Below are 20333 nucleotides of genomic sequence, written 5' to 3'. Positions count from 1 at the left end.
ACCATTCCGTTATCGAAAGCGTTACGTAACGTTTTGCTTGAACCCCCTCCCCCCCGATGTGACGCTAACGTAACGCTTTGCATAAACCTGTACCGACTGCTGTCTTATATTCGTCACCAGCCATTATTCTGCAGTGCAGTCCAACGTTCTCACAATTCTTAATTCAATTGCTTAGCCTACCGTACTCAACTGTTTCAAGTTTTAATTAATTAGCATTGCGTCTGGCAGCACTCGCCAAGGGTGACTGATTTCGCCTATAAAACATACTGGTGTGGTAATTTTCTTCCCTTTTCGATCTACGCTCTCGCCACGGGAAGTCAGTGACGTCTCTGAATCCGCTCTGATCGCTGCAACGATTGCCGCAATAAAGATGAATTCTCAAATCTAGTGTTGCGTTTCAAGTCCTCCAACCCAGCAACGTCTACCCCTCAACACAGAAGCTTTACTTCAAACTCAGCAGTCAATCCCCCCCTCCCCCATGTAACGCTTTTTCACTACGAATTCAGCACAAAAAACTACCATTCCGTTATCGAAAGCGTTACGTAACGTTTTGCTTGAACCCCCTCCCCCCCGATGTGACGCTAACGTAACGCTTTGCATAAACCCCCCCCTCCCCCTCGAAGGCGTTACGTAATATTTGAACGTTCCCTTATGGAACTTGTCAGTAATTTAAGCTTCATCCTCACCACAGGCAACTCATAGAGAAGCAGACTGAGACAGCTGAAAAATGGTGTCGCACAGGGATCGGTCTTGGCTCCACTTCTTTTCAACATCCACACCCACGCCCTGTCAACCACGGTCTCCGCAAAATACGCATATGCGGACGACCTGGTAATTCTCCACTCCATAGAGTCATGGGATAACCTAGAAAAACACCTTGAGCCAGCTAGGACATAAAAACCCCAACCATCTCTAGAAATGGTAACTAAAACTCAGGGAAACCAAAACTGTGGCACAGAGGCGTAGCAAGCGCCCTCCGACCGGTGGGAGCCCCGCAAGGAATGAGGACCACTAAAATGTGTTGGTTGGTGCCGAATGACCTTAAACACTATGCTGCAACTGCGAATTCAAATTAAAGAACTTTTCATCACCAACAACAAGCTAAGCCAAATCAATTCTGCTGTTTGCGCTACCGGTACAAAGCTCTTTCAGTCGTGATCTGCCTTCTACTCGCTGTGATAAAACCTAACAACAACACGGTGAAAGAGGGAGTAGTAGGCCTACTGTAATTTTGCTTTACTCGTTAAAACAAAGAACAAGGCTCGAAAGAAGCGCTTTGCGTAATTATGGAATACATGTAGGCTACACACTGTCACTGTAGAGTGCAGACCTATGTATTATTAGGCAGACCTATGTATTATTAGGTTATTAAACTGGGGGGCGCGCCAACCTTGGGGGGAGTGTGAGGCTCACAAGGGGGGCGCAAAACATTGAAAAACTCTGCATGAATTATGACTAGACATGTCTTCACAACTACGCTGGACAGTCGATTGTTGAAGATGAAACTTTGTGTTAACAGTGGCACAGTATTTGTAGAGCGTGTTGTTGTCACATCTCGCATTTTTCGTGATGTTTTAGAAGTTGCTAAATGTTTGCGCGACACCTTAACTCTCGTAACACAACGGCTTACTGACACAGCAGCCTCGAGCTTCAGTTGTTCGCTGATACAGTGCGGTTCACTTTGTTTTTACACAACACACGTAATTTAGAAAGTTTGAAATGATTCAATTTTGAAAGTATGGAAATGCAATTCATTGAATTTTAGTCATTTCTACACGGAAATATGTCTATTGTTTACCAATTTGAAAAATAGCTTGAAATTAATAAGAGCGATCTACCGTTAAGCAGGGATGTAGCCATGGAGAGGGGACTAGAGAGGCAATCGCCTCACCCCCAGAATTTCATCTTGCCACCCAAAACAATCATGTTTCAAAACTATTACAACGTTTTAAAACCATTACAATTAAGTTAGATGACGTTTGCCCCCTTAAACTTTTATTTCTAGCTTCATCACTGCTATTAAGTGTAATAGTCCTCTTCACATTCTCAGCTATCTTGAAACAGTTGAGGATCGCGTCTATTGCAGGAAACAAGACGAAGATATTTAAGTATGGGATATAATCAACAAAGAAATCAGGGGTCGTGGGGGCTGACGTTGTCAACGTGATATCATATCATAGGATTGAAAATAAATGCAATAAAATGAGCAATACAGCTTCAAACTAGGTCGCTTCTACGTCAATTCAGATATCTTACAACTTTGAACCAACAAAAAATGATAGAAATGGGTAGAAAATTCTATTTGGTGTTCAGTTTTATAACATCCATAGTAAGTCTTTCCATGAAAGATCGTTTCCTTGTTCCTCTTATCATGATGTTACATCTTTCCTATCTTCTTCTTTCTGGGTCGACTTCTTCCCTTTTTCTTGGAATCGATGATCTGCTGGGATCGACGCTTCAAGTCAGCTCGCGTGGGAGCGGAAGTGTCGTCATCACCACTCTCGTCGTCGTCTGCGGATAGCGAACGATGACTGAACTATTCTTCTCAGTAGGCAAATAGACAGTTGTGGAATATATAATTAACCATGAACGATTTCAAGAATCAAAGAACGTCACAGGTTACACCACTGAAACAGCACATTTTATGGCGATAAAAACTACTTTAAGACAGTGCCGTAGGATGATACGCACTTGTGCCACAAGCGTGGAGGAAAGTTATTTTTTTGGGGTGCGAAAAAATTCTCGCCCTAATATAATTAAATGCGCCCAAATATTTTTTGCGACAAAGCATAAACCACCTGATTAAAATTTCTATACTGCTACGAATAGTCTGGTATAGATTTGATTATTTGAGCAAAAAATCAAAAATAAGTTCAATCTTAATAAAAATTTTGAAACATGCTGAAAGTTTTTGCCCAAATTTTTATCAAATTTTGCTAAAATTTTCGAGTAATTGAATAGTTTGGGGGTGCAGTTGCACTTTATTTGACATTTGCACAATCATTATTTAAGCAAAAAGTCAAAAATAAGTTCAATCTTGATACAGTTTAGTAACGTTAGTTTTGCGATATGGTTATTGCCTTAGTGTTAGTACACTGCACCGAATCACGTGCGCTTGATAACGTCGTGCCTCCCTGTGGCTGAGAGTAGTTTGTAATTATTGCAGCAGGACTTGGTAACCACACAGTGTTTGTCACTTGTACACATAGCTCTACTCGTTAAGACCTCTTTTCAATTATTTTATGTTTATGGGTTTCTGTAGCTATTCTGCAGTAGCCTACCTACAAGCGCAGCAAATCTTAATGAAGTTTTTGAAACATTTTGAAAGTTCTTGCCCGAATTTTTTTCAAATTTTCCCATATTTTCGACTAAATAAAAAGTTTGGAGGTGCGGTGGCTCCTACTGGGATAACAAATAGCTACAAACTAAATACGGTGGCTAGCACCGATGAATTTTTTTCGACATAAAAAAGTGCGAACGGTTGTTTTATTATAATTATAGGATGAAAAGCACTGCTTTGAGACAGTGATTCGACGCAAAAAATCCATGCAATGTGAATACATACGATCTAATATTTCGACTCCTATTCGTCTGTAGACGTTGAATCAACTTAAAAAAGAGAAATATTGATAACTGGAATACTTGTAAGTTTTCTGAATTTGTGTGATGTTACTACTTTACAAAACAAGAAATTTTACTATTATTGCGTGTAAAACAACACTCAATGTTTCCCAAATGTTTTGGGAAATTTCATTTCCATAAACTCTAAATTTCATTGGGTGAAATTTAGAGAGTGTCGAGAGTTGTTATGTGGTAGAAGATTTCCGTTGAAAATGAGAGGAAGAATTTATACTAGTTGTGTGAGATCTGCAATGCTGTACGGAAGTGAGACATGGTGCTTACGGGAAAACGAATTGGCGATTTTAAGAAGAACTGAGAGAGCGATGCTGAGAGCAATGTGTGGTGTAAAGCTGATGGACAAAAGGAATACCGAAAAACTTCTGAGCTTGCTTGGGTTGAATGAGAGTGTTGATAAGTTGGCGAAAGCGAATGGAGTGAGGTGGTATGGGCATGTTTTGAGAAGGGATGAAGATGATGTTTTGAGAAGAGCGCTGGAGTTGCGAGTGGAGGGTCGTAGAAAACAAGGAAGACCAAAGAAAACGTGGAAAAAGCAAGTTGAGGAAGAAAGTAGCAAGGTGGGCTTGACAAGAAAGGACGCGCTAGACAGATCGATGTGGAGGCAGGGTGTGAAGACGATTGGGGCACTTGGAGGTGAATCCGGCCACCCTCGGTAACGGGGACATCACCGGATTAAAACTGGACTATTACTACTACACCAAACCTCTTTTGTATCAATGATTTTCTCATGAGTTGATTCTCACAATGTGTCCAAAATATCGTAGTTTTCTGAAGTTGATGTTATAAACTCATAAGAAAATGTAATAAACACCGTTTTTAAGTTGGTATCTTGTTGATCTCTTCATTTGGTTAATATGTTTCTGTGTTGTGCGATTTTACTGCTGAACAGGCAGTTTTTTTTTTATCTGCGTTAGCATCCTTGATAAAGTCAGTCGTTCTGACTGACGAAAAGTTGGAACTAAAGCTGGTTATCACTCTCAACATCTTGAGATCTCGCGGTGAAAGGACTTTTTGATCCACATCAAAACGCCCTGGTAGTTTCAGGAAAACTTTTCGGTTTAGACAAGCATGATCATAATAACCGATTAACAGCGAAAAAAAAGCCAGCTGACTATGTTCACCTGATCATGAAGGAAAGAATTGTTTTTGTTGAAATCGCAACAAATTGCTTCGACGACATGATAGTGACAACAATGGGAATAGGGAACTCACCTTCATACGCGTCGTGCTTCTGGGCGGCGGGAAGCGGAATTCTCACGTTATAGGAAGGAAGCTTGTTTTCGATGCTCGAGTGAAACTGAAAAATCAAAAGGGTAAGTTGGTTCTAAAAAAAGCTGGGCTGCTTTTCTGCATGTTTGAACTTTTTTTCTTTTTTATGGCTGTTCTGTTGTAAGTAAGAAGGGATAGTAAGTGTTGTGGTTTTGCCTCATACAACCAGAGTCATACAACTTAGGTCACATGTGCACTTGTGCAGCTACCACTCTATTCAAACCGAGAAGTAAATAATCTTATTGCAACCACTAACCCAGTTCATAATAAGCCCATACAGAACACTAAAAACGCTGATTAAATGGGTTGTTCTTTTTAAACATTTCGGCACCATAGTTGCAGCATTGTGACGCAAGACAGAGTCTAAAGTAGACTCTGAACTCTGTCTTCCGTCACCATGGTGCAAATTACGAACGTGCGAGTTCTACATCATTTTAAAATTATGAATTGCTGTCAATTCGCAATTCATGTGGATATTACACATGTGACACTTGACCCAGCCTTGAATAACGATGTGTTTCCTTTTCGATCTTTCCAGGCAGGGCCGTTAAATCGATAATTTGGGACCGTCCGACACCAATGAAATCATCGAGCCACAAATCAAGACACTTCAGGAAAACGCACTACACCAAAGAATATGCGGTGGTCTCTTCAAGTTCCCTGGAAAGGTTACAGGCCCCTAAAATTATCCCGGGCCCGGGTCCAAAGTTCTCCATGGGCTTCCTTGCCAACGCTGCTGCCTCCAGGGTATCGTCAGCACGTAGTAACGGATTGGCAAGCGTGGAGGATAGTTGCTTTTGTGTGTGTGTTTTCTGTTATGGGGCTTTGTGGCAGGTAATTTACTACCTTCTCTGTGAACTTGTGGGATATATTGAGTTGTTAAGAAAAGTAAATTTATTATCCTCTCTTTAAACCTATCTTCTTCACATTTCAATATGATTCTGGGCGGCGGGATCATTTAGCGCAAAGCTGAGTTGGCCTACTCACCAATGAACAGCGAACATTGCGTTTCACTCACCATACCAATGTACTCTCTACGATAGCCATAAGAACTTTTTAGCAAGAATTCATTGCTATAGATACGTGTTTCGTCTATGAGGCTGGGCTCATCAACATCGCACCATTAGTTCATGCCTCAGAACTCTCGATCGCTGCTTTGCCAGTTAATTGAATTTTACTTTCATGTAGTTATTTGTATTTCTATTGGATAACTTCAGTTCTTAATTTGGGGCCCACAAAATACAGTTCCAAGGCTGACGTACCTCCTCATCCTCCATCTGCCGGAGAATGTCCAGTAGCTCCTTGCCGTCTAAGTCCTCTAGCAGCTTAAGAAGTTTCTCCTCGGAGACTGACAAAAGGTCCAAGACATACTCATCCGATGATGGAGAAAGATGAGCCGTAGGAACATGGCTCTTCATCTGCGACAAGTGTTAGCACTAAGTTGATAAAAATTAATCAAACACAAGTGATCAACAACGAATGCAAACCGATGAAAGAATTAAACGACATGTTATCAAAATATATGACCTAATGTTAGCAACAGAATTATAATAAGAAAACTAATGTACCATCTTCAAGTGCTGCAACTTGTCGGCGAGATGCTCCACTCCAGCTTTAACGCTCACCAGAACATGGCTGGCTCGCTCCAGTTTGTCTGAAGCTTCATCTCTTCGCTCCTCTTGCTCTTTGAGGTGTACCTCGAACTCTTCTAGCATCCTCTGGCCGCTATGATAATTAAATAAGTGTTAAGAACCATTTCGCGCTACATCGTTGTTGCTTAACGGGAATGACGTATGATAACATCACTGAATAGATCTTCTATCAAAGACATCCCACGATAGACAAAAGGTAACGTTGACCCGGAAACTAGAGCAAAGTTTGAGGCAGTGCTTATGTGCAATTCTTGTTCAGAAACTCTGTACTCTGTAGCCCACTAAATAAAAAACCGAAAATAGCAAAATAAAAAGCCTTGTCACGAAACTTTGGATGAGTGAAAAGTGTGTAACCCTGGAAAGACCAGGATTTTATCCTGCTAAAAGGATAAAGCTGGTCAATTGACCGGCAATATTCGACCCTAAGAGTTTTTTTTAAATACACTGCAATTGGCTCAAAAGAATTTTTCGTTCAAATGAAACAAAATTTTAATTTCAAAAAATCTTTAACATGAAACTAAAGTTGGTCATGTTAAAATTAAAGCAAACAGTTGCAACAAAAAGATGAAAGCTGTAGCATATTAAAAATTAGACGAGCCACCAACAAAAAAGACCGATTTCTCAAACGGGTGGTTCGCTCAAGTCAACAGTAACTTAGTTTTGCTTCAAGCAGCCCCACTAAGCTTATAAACAACAAAAGCGTTCCTATACTTCCTAACTTCGATTACAAAAAGACTAATAAGTTTTACTGATGAAGAAAAACATACGATATCTCATGTAAGAAAGCCATAATAAACAAGGAGCAAAACAATAAAAAAATCAGATACCAAGCTCCATACGTGAGGTTGACATTCAACCTCACATATCAACCGTGTGTGAAGTTCCATGCAGTGCAGTTCCCATGTGTGAAGTTCCCTATAGGGCTATCCAAACTACGGCTCGCGGTCCAGTTTTTACTGGCCCGCGATAAATTTTGAAAATATAATTAAATATTTTCCGTACAAGAAGCTTGAGCTCAACTCTGTTGCAATTCTCAGTTTCAACAATAGATAGAGCCAGCCATGGAACAATGCTCCGCAACTGTTGCCGCTACTATACAAAATTAAGAATGAAAAACAATTGCTTTTCAATAATTTTTTTAAACGATCAAATGAAAATGATTTATTGTATTTTACACCTATCTATACATCTGCATTTTTAAACATTCATCAAAACTATGCGCATTTATTTATACTCTCTACCTACACTATAAGGTGGAAAATATAATGGCATAAAAATTGTCGGGCAGTCTTATAATTTGAGCCAACCATTAAAATTATGCTCTTGGAGAGGCGTCATCTTGTGGTAAAGAAGCTCCGATGTATTGACGATTGATTTGATTTTTGCAATTAAAATTTGTCGGGCATTAATTGCTTATACTTCACTTTTTTATACATGACAAAGCAAAAAAACATTATTTGCTTTTCAGTGTGTATTTGTATATAATAGGTACCCGGATATAAGACCTGTGTTAATAATTCAATAGATAATATCCTAAGACTAGGGAAGGGACTTAGAAAGGTTTTTGGCAAAAAGTGATGCTCTAATAATGCTAAAGATATGAACCATGATATGACAATTCCCACAAGCTCAAATTTATGCCTCTGGACCGTCATTTACCCCCTTGAACATGACCATTAGGGTGGCCAGAAAAAAAATCAAATTTTTTCTTTTTGTTTGTTCACCCTCTCATTTGAGGAGGATTCATGAAAAAATGACATTGTGAAAATTTGAAGTCAATCCGACAAGAGGAAGTGCTCTCCCACCGACTTCTAAATTCACTTTCTTTGGCATAATTCGTCAAAATTCCTTGAATATGTGACGTGATTCTTTTTGACTTATCTACTTTGCAGTTGCAGCATTTTTGTGTTAACCATTGTTTTACTCGGAATTTATTATGATACAATAAGTGTTTCCACATGCAGAAAAGCATGAATAATACACAAAATAGATCACATTAACATGCGTTTGGTATAAAATTAAATGCACTAAACTTTAGCGAAAACCGCATAAAAGTACGTTCACCAATCACGATCGCAACGCTTCAGGTGACAACATATTGTCCAGAAAATGCAAAAGCAATGTTCGTAAAGAGTCAAGCCGTTGACTTTATTTAGTGATGCTGTTGGCATGTTGTGTTTTACTTGCACTTGTTGGAAGCAGCTTTCTGTGGTGCTCGACCACCCGATAAGAGGAGCTGGCGCTGTAGTTCATTTTTTGTAAGGACTTCATTGAAGTCAGTAGCTAATTTGACTGCCCGCTCCGTACAATCATTGACGACTTTGAGATCATGCACAACTTTGCATGCTTTGTAATCTTCACGATCGCGCCATGTGTCGACAGAAGCAGGTAGAAATTCTTTTGACAAATGAAGTGACTCGAAAAGGTTAAGTGAACGCTGTGTTACAAATTGTGCCAAAGATAGACGTTCAAACTTGACAATTTTGTTTGGGGCAACACGACGAAGCAGAACATCTTCGGGAAATGGGTCTTTCTTAAGAGCATTAACGATTGCCTTCTTTTCATCATCTGTGATATTATCACTGAATAAAGGCAGTAAAACTTTTTAAAATGTCCAAAATTTTCAAGTCCAATGTCCAAGGGGGTAAACGATATTTTTAGGGCTAAAGATAAGATTTTGTTTTTTTTCCTGTGTCTCCATATTTTGAGGGGTTAGAGCAAAATTTTTGATCTAAGTCCCCCTCTAAGACTATCATACACTTAAAAAAACATGTAATAGCGGTAACTGCATAAAAATAGACTAAGTCAAGCATGTTTACACAATTAGTGCACACTGCTGTTGCCAGTTTTTACTGAACATTTGCAGGTAAACTGACGATTAAGACCGCCCGCTCTTGCATTAAATCAACCATTAAATAATCAAGTATTGTTGTGTCGCACTTGATACCTTGACAATTTGGCCTCCCCAGAGTACTTCATCTCTTCGTATTCCTGCTGCAACTTCGACTGTTCCTCTTGCAGTCTCTGGAGTTGCTTCAGGTTATCCTTCTTCAAATCTTCCAGGTGATTTTGAGTGTCACCTTGCGATTTAAACCTAGCGACGACCTCCTGCAACAACATCGACCACGTCGTTGGCTGTCATCGTTAATTTCGATAACTTTCCTTATGTGCAAAAATGTTTCCACAACTTAGCAATGAAATTACCGAAAAAAAATCTCTTTTGCAGTTCTCATGACTTCAATCCTTTTCACCATTTTGCAAAAGTTTCTTGTGAAAGCTGTGACAGTGTCCAAGTAATATTGAGCGGATTGACTCACCTGGGTCCCGGAAACTCCCGTTGCCTCCTTAATACGGAGGAAAGCCTCCTCGTAACTGGTGATTTTCTTCTCCTGTTCTTCCTCAGTAAGAAGAGGCTTACTTCCTTCCTGGCCCATCTCCTGCTCCTGGAGTTGAGCTCGCTGAAGCTGCAAAAATGTTTACGAACAGCAAATGTAAAAGTCTGGCATGACCCTCATACCCAACCTTCTATCAATGTTGATACCAGAGTTGGATCAATTACGTAGTTTTCAGCTCAATTACTTTACAATACCATCCAAATGTAATTAATTGCACGTTTCAACTACACAAATTAAATGTTTCAATATTTATGTTCATCGATAAATTTTTACGGTTAGGTTTTATCAAAGACAAGTAGAATTGCATTTGATTAAGATTAAGTTGCAATGTAGACGTCCTTTTTGTACTCTAACTAACGGCTTAACAAAAGTATGTACGGATATCAATGTTTTGATATTTTGTCCAAATCACAAAGATAAACTATAACAACCTATGGACAAGAAAAACACAACAAACGAATCGTTAACAGACATGAAACGTCATAATAGATCTACGTGGGTAAAATGAATCGTCTCGAGCAAAAGTTTAAAAGAAATTGATGAGCTCACCCTACGCTCCACTCTTTCAGCGTGAGCCTTCTTTTCCTCAGCTTGCGCCTTCAATTCGGCGAGAGCTGTTTCTCTTTCCTTTCTTTCCCTGAGAAAAAGAAAAACAGGTTCATTCACCTTCTCCCACAAGACGTTAAAAAACACTCTGCAGCAACACTACAACCAACCAACCGATTAGCTATGAAAATGATTATCCTCGGACTGCAAAGGCCGCTTCTCACTGGCAGTTTGGCATGCCTTCAGACTTCGAAGCTATCAACCACTGGCAACCACTTTGTTGCTGCATGTTAATTATTCCATCTTAGCTAATGCTGAAAGGGGAGAGAACCTTAAAAAACGTTTTCTCAAGCGTACACTCTAATAGTTCCCCCATCGTTGCTTCATTCTCTAGTTTCTTCGCTCGTAGAGCTGGTGAGTCGCGAGTCAAACACAGCAGGAGCAGAATAAAAAAAACGAATATTTGATTTCTTCTTGTTTTACGTCTCAATTCCCGGAGTCAAGGTAGGACGGGGTCTGGCAAGGCGCATACTCTGTCTCCACTCATCACGATCTAGGGGCTAGTGTTGCTCATCTGCCACCGCTTCCTGTCATCATTTAATGTGTAAGCTCACGTCTTCCTGGGACGTCCACGTCGTCCAGGCTTCTTTGTACAGGGAACTGGCACATCTCGTCAATGATTTATCCATTTGTTGCTCTTGTCAACATGTCCAAACCAGTGGAGACGGTTAAAGCGAAGGACATCTTCGATCTTTGGCAAGCCCAGCCTAGCAAGTAGTGTATCTGAGCTGGTGTACTGGATCACTTGTGGTCTCATGTTGCAGATCCATCGCATCATTGCGTGGTCATTCCGTTGGATTCTACCAAGTACACCTTTTGTCACAGCCCAATATTTGCTCGCAAACAACATCACACTCCTACACAGCTGTTATAGACTCTGCTTTTTCTGAGAAGGGGGATATCTTTGTCGGTGAGTATGGGCAGTAGTTGTTTGAATTTAGTCCAGACTGTTTTTAGTGGTGGAACTGATATCGGTACCTCTACCTGCACTGAGCATGTCACCTAATTAGTAAAAGAATGCATCTACCACTTCTAACTTATCATCTGTTTGGATAGCGGTGATGGTTCTACCCTCTATGGGCCGAGCTTCTCCTGTACATCTTTTACACTTAATGTTTGGATCGGGTTTCAGTCCTCCACTTAGGCCACTGCACTTTTTGTGAACCCAGAGGAGGCAAAAGTTGCACTGAATGGAATTTGTACCCATGCTGGCCCTACACACAGCACAAGGGTAACGCCCTGAGTCTTTTAGTCGATGCAACTTCTTGGCTATGTTGACCTTTAGGCCTTTGGCTTCCAAGCTGTCCTTCCATATCTTCAACCTTTCTACCAGCTCGTCTAGGCATTCAGAGATGATAATCAGGTCATCAGCATAGACGAGTTCCCAAGGACAACCCGTGCGGAAGTTACATGACAAGTCTGAGGACATACCCCTGATGCAAACCGACTTTAACTTCGAAGTCGTCACCGTGACTGTCTTCTATATGTACCTTGCATTTAGTTCACGCATACACACTCTGAATGAGTCCAACAATCCACTCATTTACTCTCAGCTTCCTCATGGACCATCAAAGAACCTCCCCTGGGATCCGGTCAAAAGCCTTCTCTAGGTCGATAAAGGCAAAGTGGAGTTTCTTGTCTGTACCAAGACATTTCTCCTGCAGTTGTCGAGCAATGAAGGTAGCGTCGGTAGTGCCTCGTCTTGGCATGAAACCAAACTGCATCTCGTCAATGGATACTGTGTATCTAATGTTGTCAGCAACCCTCTCAATCACTTTCGTTACTTGGTCTAATAGCTTCAAACCTCTACCTTTTTGTAGGGCATCTCCTTTACCTTTAACAGGTGATAATGATGCTCTCCTCCCAAACTTCTGGTACTGCACCCTCTCTGATGATATCATTGGCTAGATCCGTGATGTTGGATGCCAGCGTCGCCAGATGCTTTGAGCATTTCAGCTATGATGCCAGATGGGCCAGCTGCCTTTCCAGTTTTCATATTTTTGAGTGCCTTAATGATCTTTTCCTTAGTGATGTATATGGGTGGACCTTGGACAGAAGGTTCCGAGGATAAGTTGTTACGGTTTCAAGAGAATTCTTCATTAAGCAGCTTTTCGTAATATCGCGTCCAAGCTAACTTCTTACTCTTGTCAACCGAGAGGTTACCGTCATCACCCCTAATGCATTTATCACCTGTGATATGTTCATTTTCTTTTTTCATGTGTTTAGCTAAGCAAAAACTTGGTTACTTTTAAAGTCTAAATCGTTTAATTTTTCCTTAAATGCTGATTTATTTGCTCGATATACGATTTGTTTTGCTATACTTTTGGCTTCAATGTAGTCTTGTTTCCTGCCTCCCTTTTCCCACTGCCTGAAACATCACTTTTTCTCTACAACCGCTATGTTGACGTCAGCATTCCACCACCAGGTTTGTCTTTACCATTGTCGCTTCTGTAAGTAGCCGCGTACTCTGCTTGAGGTAATTTTGATTCCCTTCGTCAGTTTGCACAAGCGTTCCTCCATGGTTTCGGGATGTGCATTGTCCAGCTCTTCCAGGAAGACGTGATGAAATTTCTGATAAACCTTGTTCTTCAATTTTCAAGTTCTCAACCTGGGCTTAAATTTGTGCGTCGTTGAGTGAGGAGTGACGATTGATAAGTCACATCAGAAGGTGATGCTGGAGGGCATATTCCTCACCGGGGATCGCTTTATGTCCTTCACTCGTTTTAGGTCTTTTCTCCTCACAAGAATGTAGTCAACCTGTGTTTTAGCTCCACCAGACTTATCAGATGACTCTTCCTGAACCACAAATTTCCTGATTCCGCTCGTTATACTCTGTTTCCTGCTTCAACGCTCGGTGTGGCTGGATGTAGAAACGTCAATTGCCAACTACTAGCCGATTTATGTAGTTGCATTGTGATGCTTTAAAGTTAGTTTAGAAGGGTTCTTACCTTCCAATTCCTAGAAACCATTCATGTTAGTATTAGGACCTCAGCTACCGAACAGCAATAGGCCTACAATACATGGCATGGCGAAATGCCATGATCTTATTGACGCTGCCAACGAAAGAGTTAACACGAATTATGATGCTACGTTCAAACCTGTAGACAATGTCTTCATGACGAGCCAACTCTTGCTTCGCATCATCTCTGGCAATCTGAGCGTCCATGTGCATGGATTGGACCTCTAGTAGCTCCTGTCTGGTCTTCAGTATGTCAGCTTCTTGTTGATCCAGCTGGTTGTGAAAGGAGAGGCTCTCCTGGAGGAATATTTAATGTTGTTTGGAGTTAATCGATGTGAATCATCATTCAGCACCATGTGTTAGATAAGAAAAAAAGCAACTGATGTAGAACCATGAATTATTAAATTTCATATAAATGAATCAAAAAAATAGTGTGATGGGTACAAGTAGGCCTACTGATGATATGCGGTGCCGCACACACACCAAACAGCAACGATAGACTATGTTTGATAAAGTTTTTACTATTCGTCATTGGCGATAAGCATCAATTACTTCATTTACTGAATCACGTTTTTCAAGTGGCACGTGTTCGTATTAAAAAAAACTCTTGCGAACACCAAACGAAACTCAGAAAACAATTTTAAGTTCTTTTTCTTGTAGTTATGTAGTAGCACAATAAACTCAGATACAGTTCATTGACTGTTTGTTATATTTTTCAGCATGATACTTGGATCTGTTTAGCTGTTGCCTTTGTTCAGCAACATGACAGTTATAAGAGATTTCTTTAAGTCATTGGGGCTGGTTGTAAGGTGTGGTAGGTCGGAGGTAACGACCAACTTTTCTCTGATCCGGAGGACAAAAAGTGAATTGTTATCTTAAAAACCTTGTGGGGTGATGGAGGTCGGTGAATTGGTGGAGTTGTAAAACGTCCTATGTTGTCTATTCTCTTATTAAGAACTTTTTGCACATATACGACCTTCAGCTCAACCTATCTAAGTTGTCCAACTAAAACGGTTCACAGCCAACAATGCTGATGCAGTGAAGCGTAAATTGTAACCAGACTGAAATTAAGAGTAGACAGAATAATTGCACTTGAACCAGAAAACATGTATACTTATTTGATATCATTATGGGGTATCATTATGACACAGAAAAACGGCGTTGGCAAAATGGATATCACCTAAGTAAAGACTGCTAGTGTTCATGGAACACTAGTTAAAATCACTTAAGTAAATAAAAATTCAACTCACATAGCTGCTGAACGTTTGTTTCTACCCTCTATTCCGCTGACCTGTTGCAATCAGTGCACAATCTTTCTGCATATCTACAAAGCACAATCTTCCTGATACATCCACAAGCACTGTCTGGGGGTCGTGTCGATATTAACCAACTGTATTACTAATTGCAATTTCCATTTATAACGGTGATCCACCGTTCTGTTGCTGTTAATCGCTTGTTGGTTGATTGTCATACTGTTAATATGACGTATCACATTCTGTCCTTGATTAATCTGCATCATCTGAAACAAAAACGCCTTATACAACTCAACTATTACAACAACCCGTGAACAACCTCATCACACACTAAGGTAGACTACGTCACACCGATGTATCTTGATGGCGGATTACCATGCTGCCGCGCAATTACAATGCAGCTTGTTTGGAAATATTAATTGAAAGTAATTGAGCAAAACAATGATGTATCAACGGAACAGACAACCAACATCAGCCGGCGCAATGGCCTAGTAGTTTGAGTGCTCGCCTCTGCGTCGGTAGATGTGGTTCTTCTGCATCGGGCTAACCAAAGACCTTTTAAAAATGGTACTAAAGTTCATTTCTGCTGGACACTCAGCAGTGGAGTGGGTTCGCAACCGCTGAGCATTCTGCTCTCGGTGTAAGGGATAAGCCAGCTATCCCACAGTCTGAGCGAATTGCACTCGGACAAGGAAGACTCCTTCACAAAACCCTGCAGTTAATTGCAATTTAACAGCTGTCAACGTTAGAGTCTGGGAAGGAGCCCAAATAGCTCAAACAACCAATAGCGACCAGCTATCTTTCCACTGACAATGAATAATTTTGACCACACAAATGCAAACGATAAATGCTTTATTTGGTTGTCACATTTTAGGCTACATTTTTAATACAAAATCAAAAACTAAAATGCAATCTTTCCACTATCTTACTGTAGATAAGTGAAATTGATGCATATCTTAGTCGTATAATTATATGGAATCAAAACATCAATTTTACATTTCAACTTATAGGCCTACAAACCATATTTAGTCTCTCATATTTACTTTTTGTAAATGAGCTTTAATCTTTTGGTAGACCTTGCTGATGTGTTCAGCTTCTTGACACTTCAGTCTCGCCTTATCCAACCTGTTTTCCAGCTGTCGTAAGTGCTGTAACAAAATTATTATGAACGTTTGAGGTGTATAAGCAAAGTGTTCACGAAATAAAACGCAACGGAATAATTAAAAAAAGTTGTGTTTTCTCCTTATCTGAACTGAAAGGGTATTTTGATAGCGTAGTTTTTTGAGTCGGTAGTTAATCCTGGTAGTTTCGGATAGCCTCTTTATAAGCTAAAATAACTGGATTTTTTAAACGGCTAATATTTCGAAATAGCTCAATTTTTCACAAATTTTAGCTGAACATGGTCAAAACATTCTGACGTGATTGATGCCATAGCAAGAGAATTTAGTTTCAGTCACTGCAAGTGGTGAATTGGACAGCCTGGGACTTGAACTATTCTGGCATGACTTTTCACCTGAGCAGCTTCACTTTCTCCTTTGTCCATTTCAACTGCAGCAGAGGCATCCTTCACCATTTGGTCACTCTGCGTCTTCAGCTCCTCTAACTTCTTGCGATACGACTCGGATGTTGCTCTGAGGGAATTCAGCCTTTTCTTGCTGTCGGAAACCTGACGCCACACAAATAGAGGAAACGAATTGTCGAAGTATAAAAACTACAAGAATAATAATTAATTGACATTGTTAAGATTAAGTAGGCTAAATATGGCTAGCAGCACAGGTTTCTAAAAATATATAGAAAAGTTTGTTCTACACACCTTGTGATCAACAATAGAGACAGCATTTTTCCCTGTCTTGTTACGAAACGCGGCGCGGGCAACATGTCTTCCTTGAAACGCTTCATCGATTACTCGATCGTCACCCTGCATGAAGTAAATAATTTCTTTGTATACTATTGAGATAATTTAGCTGGCAAAGTATGTAAAGTATTTTTCATGCTTGTTCTAGTACTGTATTGATAAAAAGTTTTTATATAGTTCCGTATCTATCGCAGATATGCTCTGAAGAAGTTTATCAACATTGATTGAGGGAATGCTTATCGTCGGACCGAGAAAGTTTCTTTGAGAACTAAATCCTGAAAGTTTCACACAACTGAAGAGTCTTTAAACCACTGACTCAGGCTCGGTCACAGACATTAACAGAGAGAAGTTTCTTCTTGTTGAAGTGTCATTGTCTGTAAATTGTTCCATCCACTAGGAGCGACCGAATAGAAAGCACTTTTTGAAATCAGTTGCTCAAGCGCACATCCCGAAAGCTGAACCAACGCTGCTTCATCGTACGATCTCTTTGTACACTTAACCAATTGAGCTACGGTACCAAGGAAACAGGTTTTAATACATCAGATTTAGTAGGTGGTGTTGAATCACACCTAATTCTGCAACAAACTGGCTTTCGACCCGGAAAGTCAACAACAGGACAATTCCTGTGTGTAACGCAACGTATTGAAGACGTTCCAGAAAGAGGTGATTACTGGCGTTGTATTTGTTTCAAGACCTATTTTCGACCTATCATGCAGTTGAACATCGTCTCCTGCTAAAGAAGATCTCGCAGATATCCAAAGATGCTGCAGTAACAAAAGTAATAGGAACGATACTTCACAATAGATGATTCCAAATTATCCTGAGTTCTAAAACAAGTCGCTGGCATCATCAACAGATTCAAGGAAGTGTTTTAGCACCGTTACTGTACATAATATATATATAAGTTACATAAACAATCAACCGATTGATCAACACACTAAGCGGTTTAAATATGCCTATGATCTTTGCATAATATCACAAGAAAAAACCTTTGTTGCTGTAGAACAAAACCTCACAAAGTCCCTCAAGGACCTCACACAATCACCTCAAAGCCAATCTTTCAAAGACACTAGTATGTTCTTTTCACCTCAAAAACAGAGAAGCTGCAAGGACCCTCAAAATCTTATGGTAGGAACAGAGCTGGAACATTGCGCTAACCCCGTCTACCTTAGAGTGACACTGGACCATATTCTCAGCTACAAGAAGCACATTGAAAACCCAAACGCTTAGATTAGCATCAGAAACAATATCTTGAGAAAGCTTAACAACTCTGGGTGGGACACTAACCCACAAACCCACAGAATGGCTGAACTGGCTCTGTGCTACGCCACTGCAGAACATGCATGCCCTGTTTGGAACAGGTCTTGTCACTCAACGAAACTCAACTCTGCACTCAACCATTCCTGTCACCTTATAACTGGATGTCTGATGTCTACAAATACCATTAAACTTACCTGCTTGCTAATATTGCACCACCAGGCATTAGAAGAGATGTTAACAGTGAAGCTGAAAGGCTAAAGCAAACATGTGATGAAAAACGCTCTCGCTATGGACATTTGGACAAACTGCTACACAGACCCGGTTGAAATCAAGAAAAAGATTCCTAACACACGTTCAGCCACTCATCTCAACAAAAAATGACACAAGGTTTAAGCAATGGAAACAACAATTCGAAAATGACCCATCATACACGGATATGAAGGTTCCACCATCAGAGTCTCTTCCCCCAGGAGCAAATGTGCCCTTGGCAAAGTGGAAAACCTTGAATCGACTCCGAATGGGTGTTGGCCGTATTTGGGACCTTTCAATATACGGTACAACTCCGTTGCACAAGAATGTGTCGATCTGTAGTGTATCAACCAAATTTAGATCGAAAATTCGATAGAAGATGGTGCATTTGAAGAGCCTTTAGCCATGGTAGGATAGCTTTTCATGGGGGTTTCTTTGCCTATCTTGCTTTTACTGAGGAGCTAGACCCAACACCTCAAAAGCGGTGTTCCTCACGTTGACCGTCAACACTCTTGATAACATACCATGACCGACCAACATAGCAATTGTCTATTGCCCATGCTGTCCAGTCAAAATCCTTACAAGCAATAGAAGAAACACTAACTGAAGATGTATCAGTACTGAACAATTATTTTAAACAATGGTACTTGCGTATGAACAACGCCAAAACAGCTACAACTTTTTCACCTTAACAACCACCTTGCAGAACTGAGACTAAACATTGAAACAGAAGGAGCAACACTGCCATATGAAAAACATCTGAAATATCTCAGAGTTACACTTGACAGTCTGAGCTAAACTTTTAAAAACTATCTTTAAAACATTGCAACAATAAACTAGCTGGAACAAGCTGGGGTTAGGGTGTGACAGCCGCCCCATGATTTTTGAAACTTGATTTCACAGAGCCTACCTTTTTTTGGTGCTGAGGTTTTACCTGTATAAGATTCCTGTAAAGTTTCAAAAAATTGGTCAAGGTTTAGAGGTGGACCATGGCCACTAAAGTTTTTGGGGGGTGCGTGATACATTTTTAGAGGTGTTTTTGCTATATCTCAGCTCGTAGACATGATAAAAGGTCATGCTATAGCTAAATCGATGCAGAATAAGCAAGTTTATACCAGACTTACTTAAGCCAAGACAAATAGAGTAGGCTATGGTTGCAGCCAATATCTGATATTGTGCAGCAAACCTTTCACACATAAAAGATCACCAACATCATCACTTTGATTACAGAAAAAATATACTGGTAAATGGTTATGCAAAAGTTGTTATGGAAATATCCTAAAATCAGTATTTTCCTAAATTGTGGTTGTTAAATAAGTTCAGGCATTGGAAAAATGACATTTCATGCCCATCTTACAAGCTTTACATATGCCCCAGTTTAACAAGCCAGTCACAAGCTACTTATCTAAAACCCAGTAAACAAACTTTGAATATAGACTCACCGCTAAAACATTTGATAATGTTTTGTGCAGATTTTTGTTTTCCTGTCGCATTTGTGCAATAGTGTCACGATTCTTTTTTATGGACCATTGTGAACTTTCATAGTAAGCTTTTCTGTCACCCTCTGAAAAACAAATTATATGATAGAGTAAAAACTACCAATCATCATAAAAAATTCTGTAGTCTATACCTCAAACATTTTGCAGAACTGCACAAAAAAAAACTGTTTAATATATCAGATAAATATTATTCAATACAGCTTAAAATATTGAACAGTTGTATATAATAACATACGGTACCTAAAAGTTGTATCTTTTTTGTTATTTCCAAAATTTGATCTTGTATTGGTGGTTTTCGCATTTCTGCTATACCTGGCATATTTTATTTCTATTAAGCTAAGATTATGAGAAAAAGGAGTTATGTCTTCAAACACTTGTTTTGGCCTGTGACAAAAATGTAATAAATGCAGCTTTCTCACATAAAAGTTAACATGTAAAAAATGAAATAACATTAACTTGTTTAAACAATTGATTGTTTGAGAGAATTTGCCTCATTAGCTCAGTGGTTAAGTGCCAGATTCAAGATCAAGAAATGTTGGTTCGGCTCTCTATGTATGCGCTTGAGCAATGCCTTTTAGGACTGCTCTTTATTTAGCAGCCCCTAGTGGCTGGAATAATTTTCCAGCAACAACATTTCATCAATCAGAAACTTTACTCTGCCAATCTCAACAAATGGCCCTGTGTCAAAAGCTTCTGT

The 20333-nt window shown here is 39.9% G+C and overlaps 1 protein-coding gene across 1 annotated transcript; it reads right to left on the bottom strand.

Annotated features, from left to right (window-relative positions):
• Positions 1–1665: 1665 nt before the first annotated feature.
• On the bottom strand, positions 1666–20015 carry LOC145768500 (outer dynein arm-docking complex subunit 3-like). Its single transcript, XM_082580004.1, has 13 exons — positions 19877–20015; positions 19580–19701; positions 16587–16691; positions 16287–16439; positions 15817–15921; positions 13660–13817; positions 10505–10592; positions 9878–10024; positions 9508–9668; positions 6477–6633; positions 6171–6326; positions 4852–4936; positions 1666–2511 (listed from the first exon to the last, which is right to left on the bottom strand). Exons 1-13 carry the CDS (start codon positions 19953–19955, stop codon positions 2378–2380), a joined length of 1650 nt encoding a protein of 549 aa, XP_082436130.1. The 5' UTR covers positions 19956–20015; the 3' UTR covers positions 1666–2377.
• Between the last annotated feature and the right edge of the window lie 318 nt (positions 20016–20333).

Source organism: Aplidium turbinatum, chromosome 4 (genome assembly GCF_918807975.1).
Source record: "Aplidium turbinatum chromosome 4, kaAplTurb1.1, whole genome shotgun sequence".
Lineage (NCBI taxonomy): Eukaryota > Metazoa > Chordata > Ascidiacea > Aplousobranchia > Polyclinidae > Aplidium > Aplidium turbinatum.
This window is presented reverse-complemented; position numbering and strand designations above follow the sequence as displayed.

Excerpts from the sequence above, each read along its gene's own strand:
- LOC145768500 (XM_082580004.1), bottom strand. The coding sequence starts at position 19,955 with ATGCCAGGTATAGCAGAAATGCGAAAACCACCAATACAAGATCAAATT. Across the intron at positions 10,025-10,504 it reads CTGAAAGAGTGGAGCGTAGG|CTTCAGCGAGCTCAACTCCA; the intron begins GTGAGCTCATCA and ends ACATTTTTGCAG. Across the intron at positions 6,634-9,507 it reads GGGGAGGCCAAATTGTCAAG|CGGCCAGAGGATGCTAGAAG; the intron begins GTATCAAGTGCG and ends TAATTATCATAG.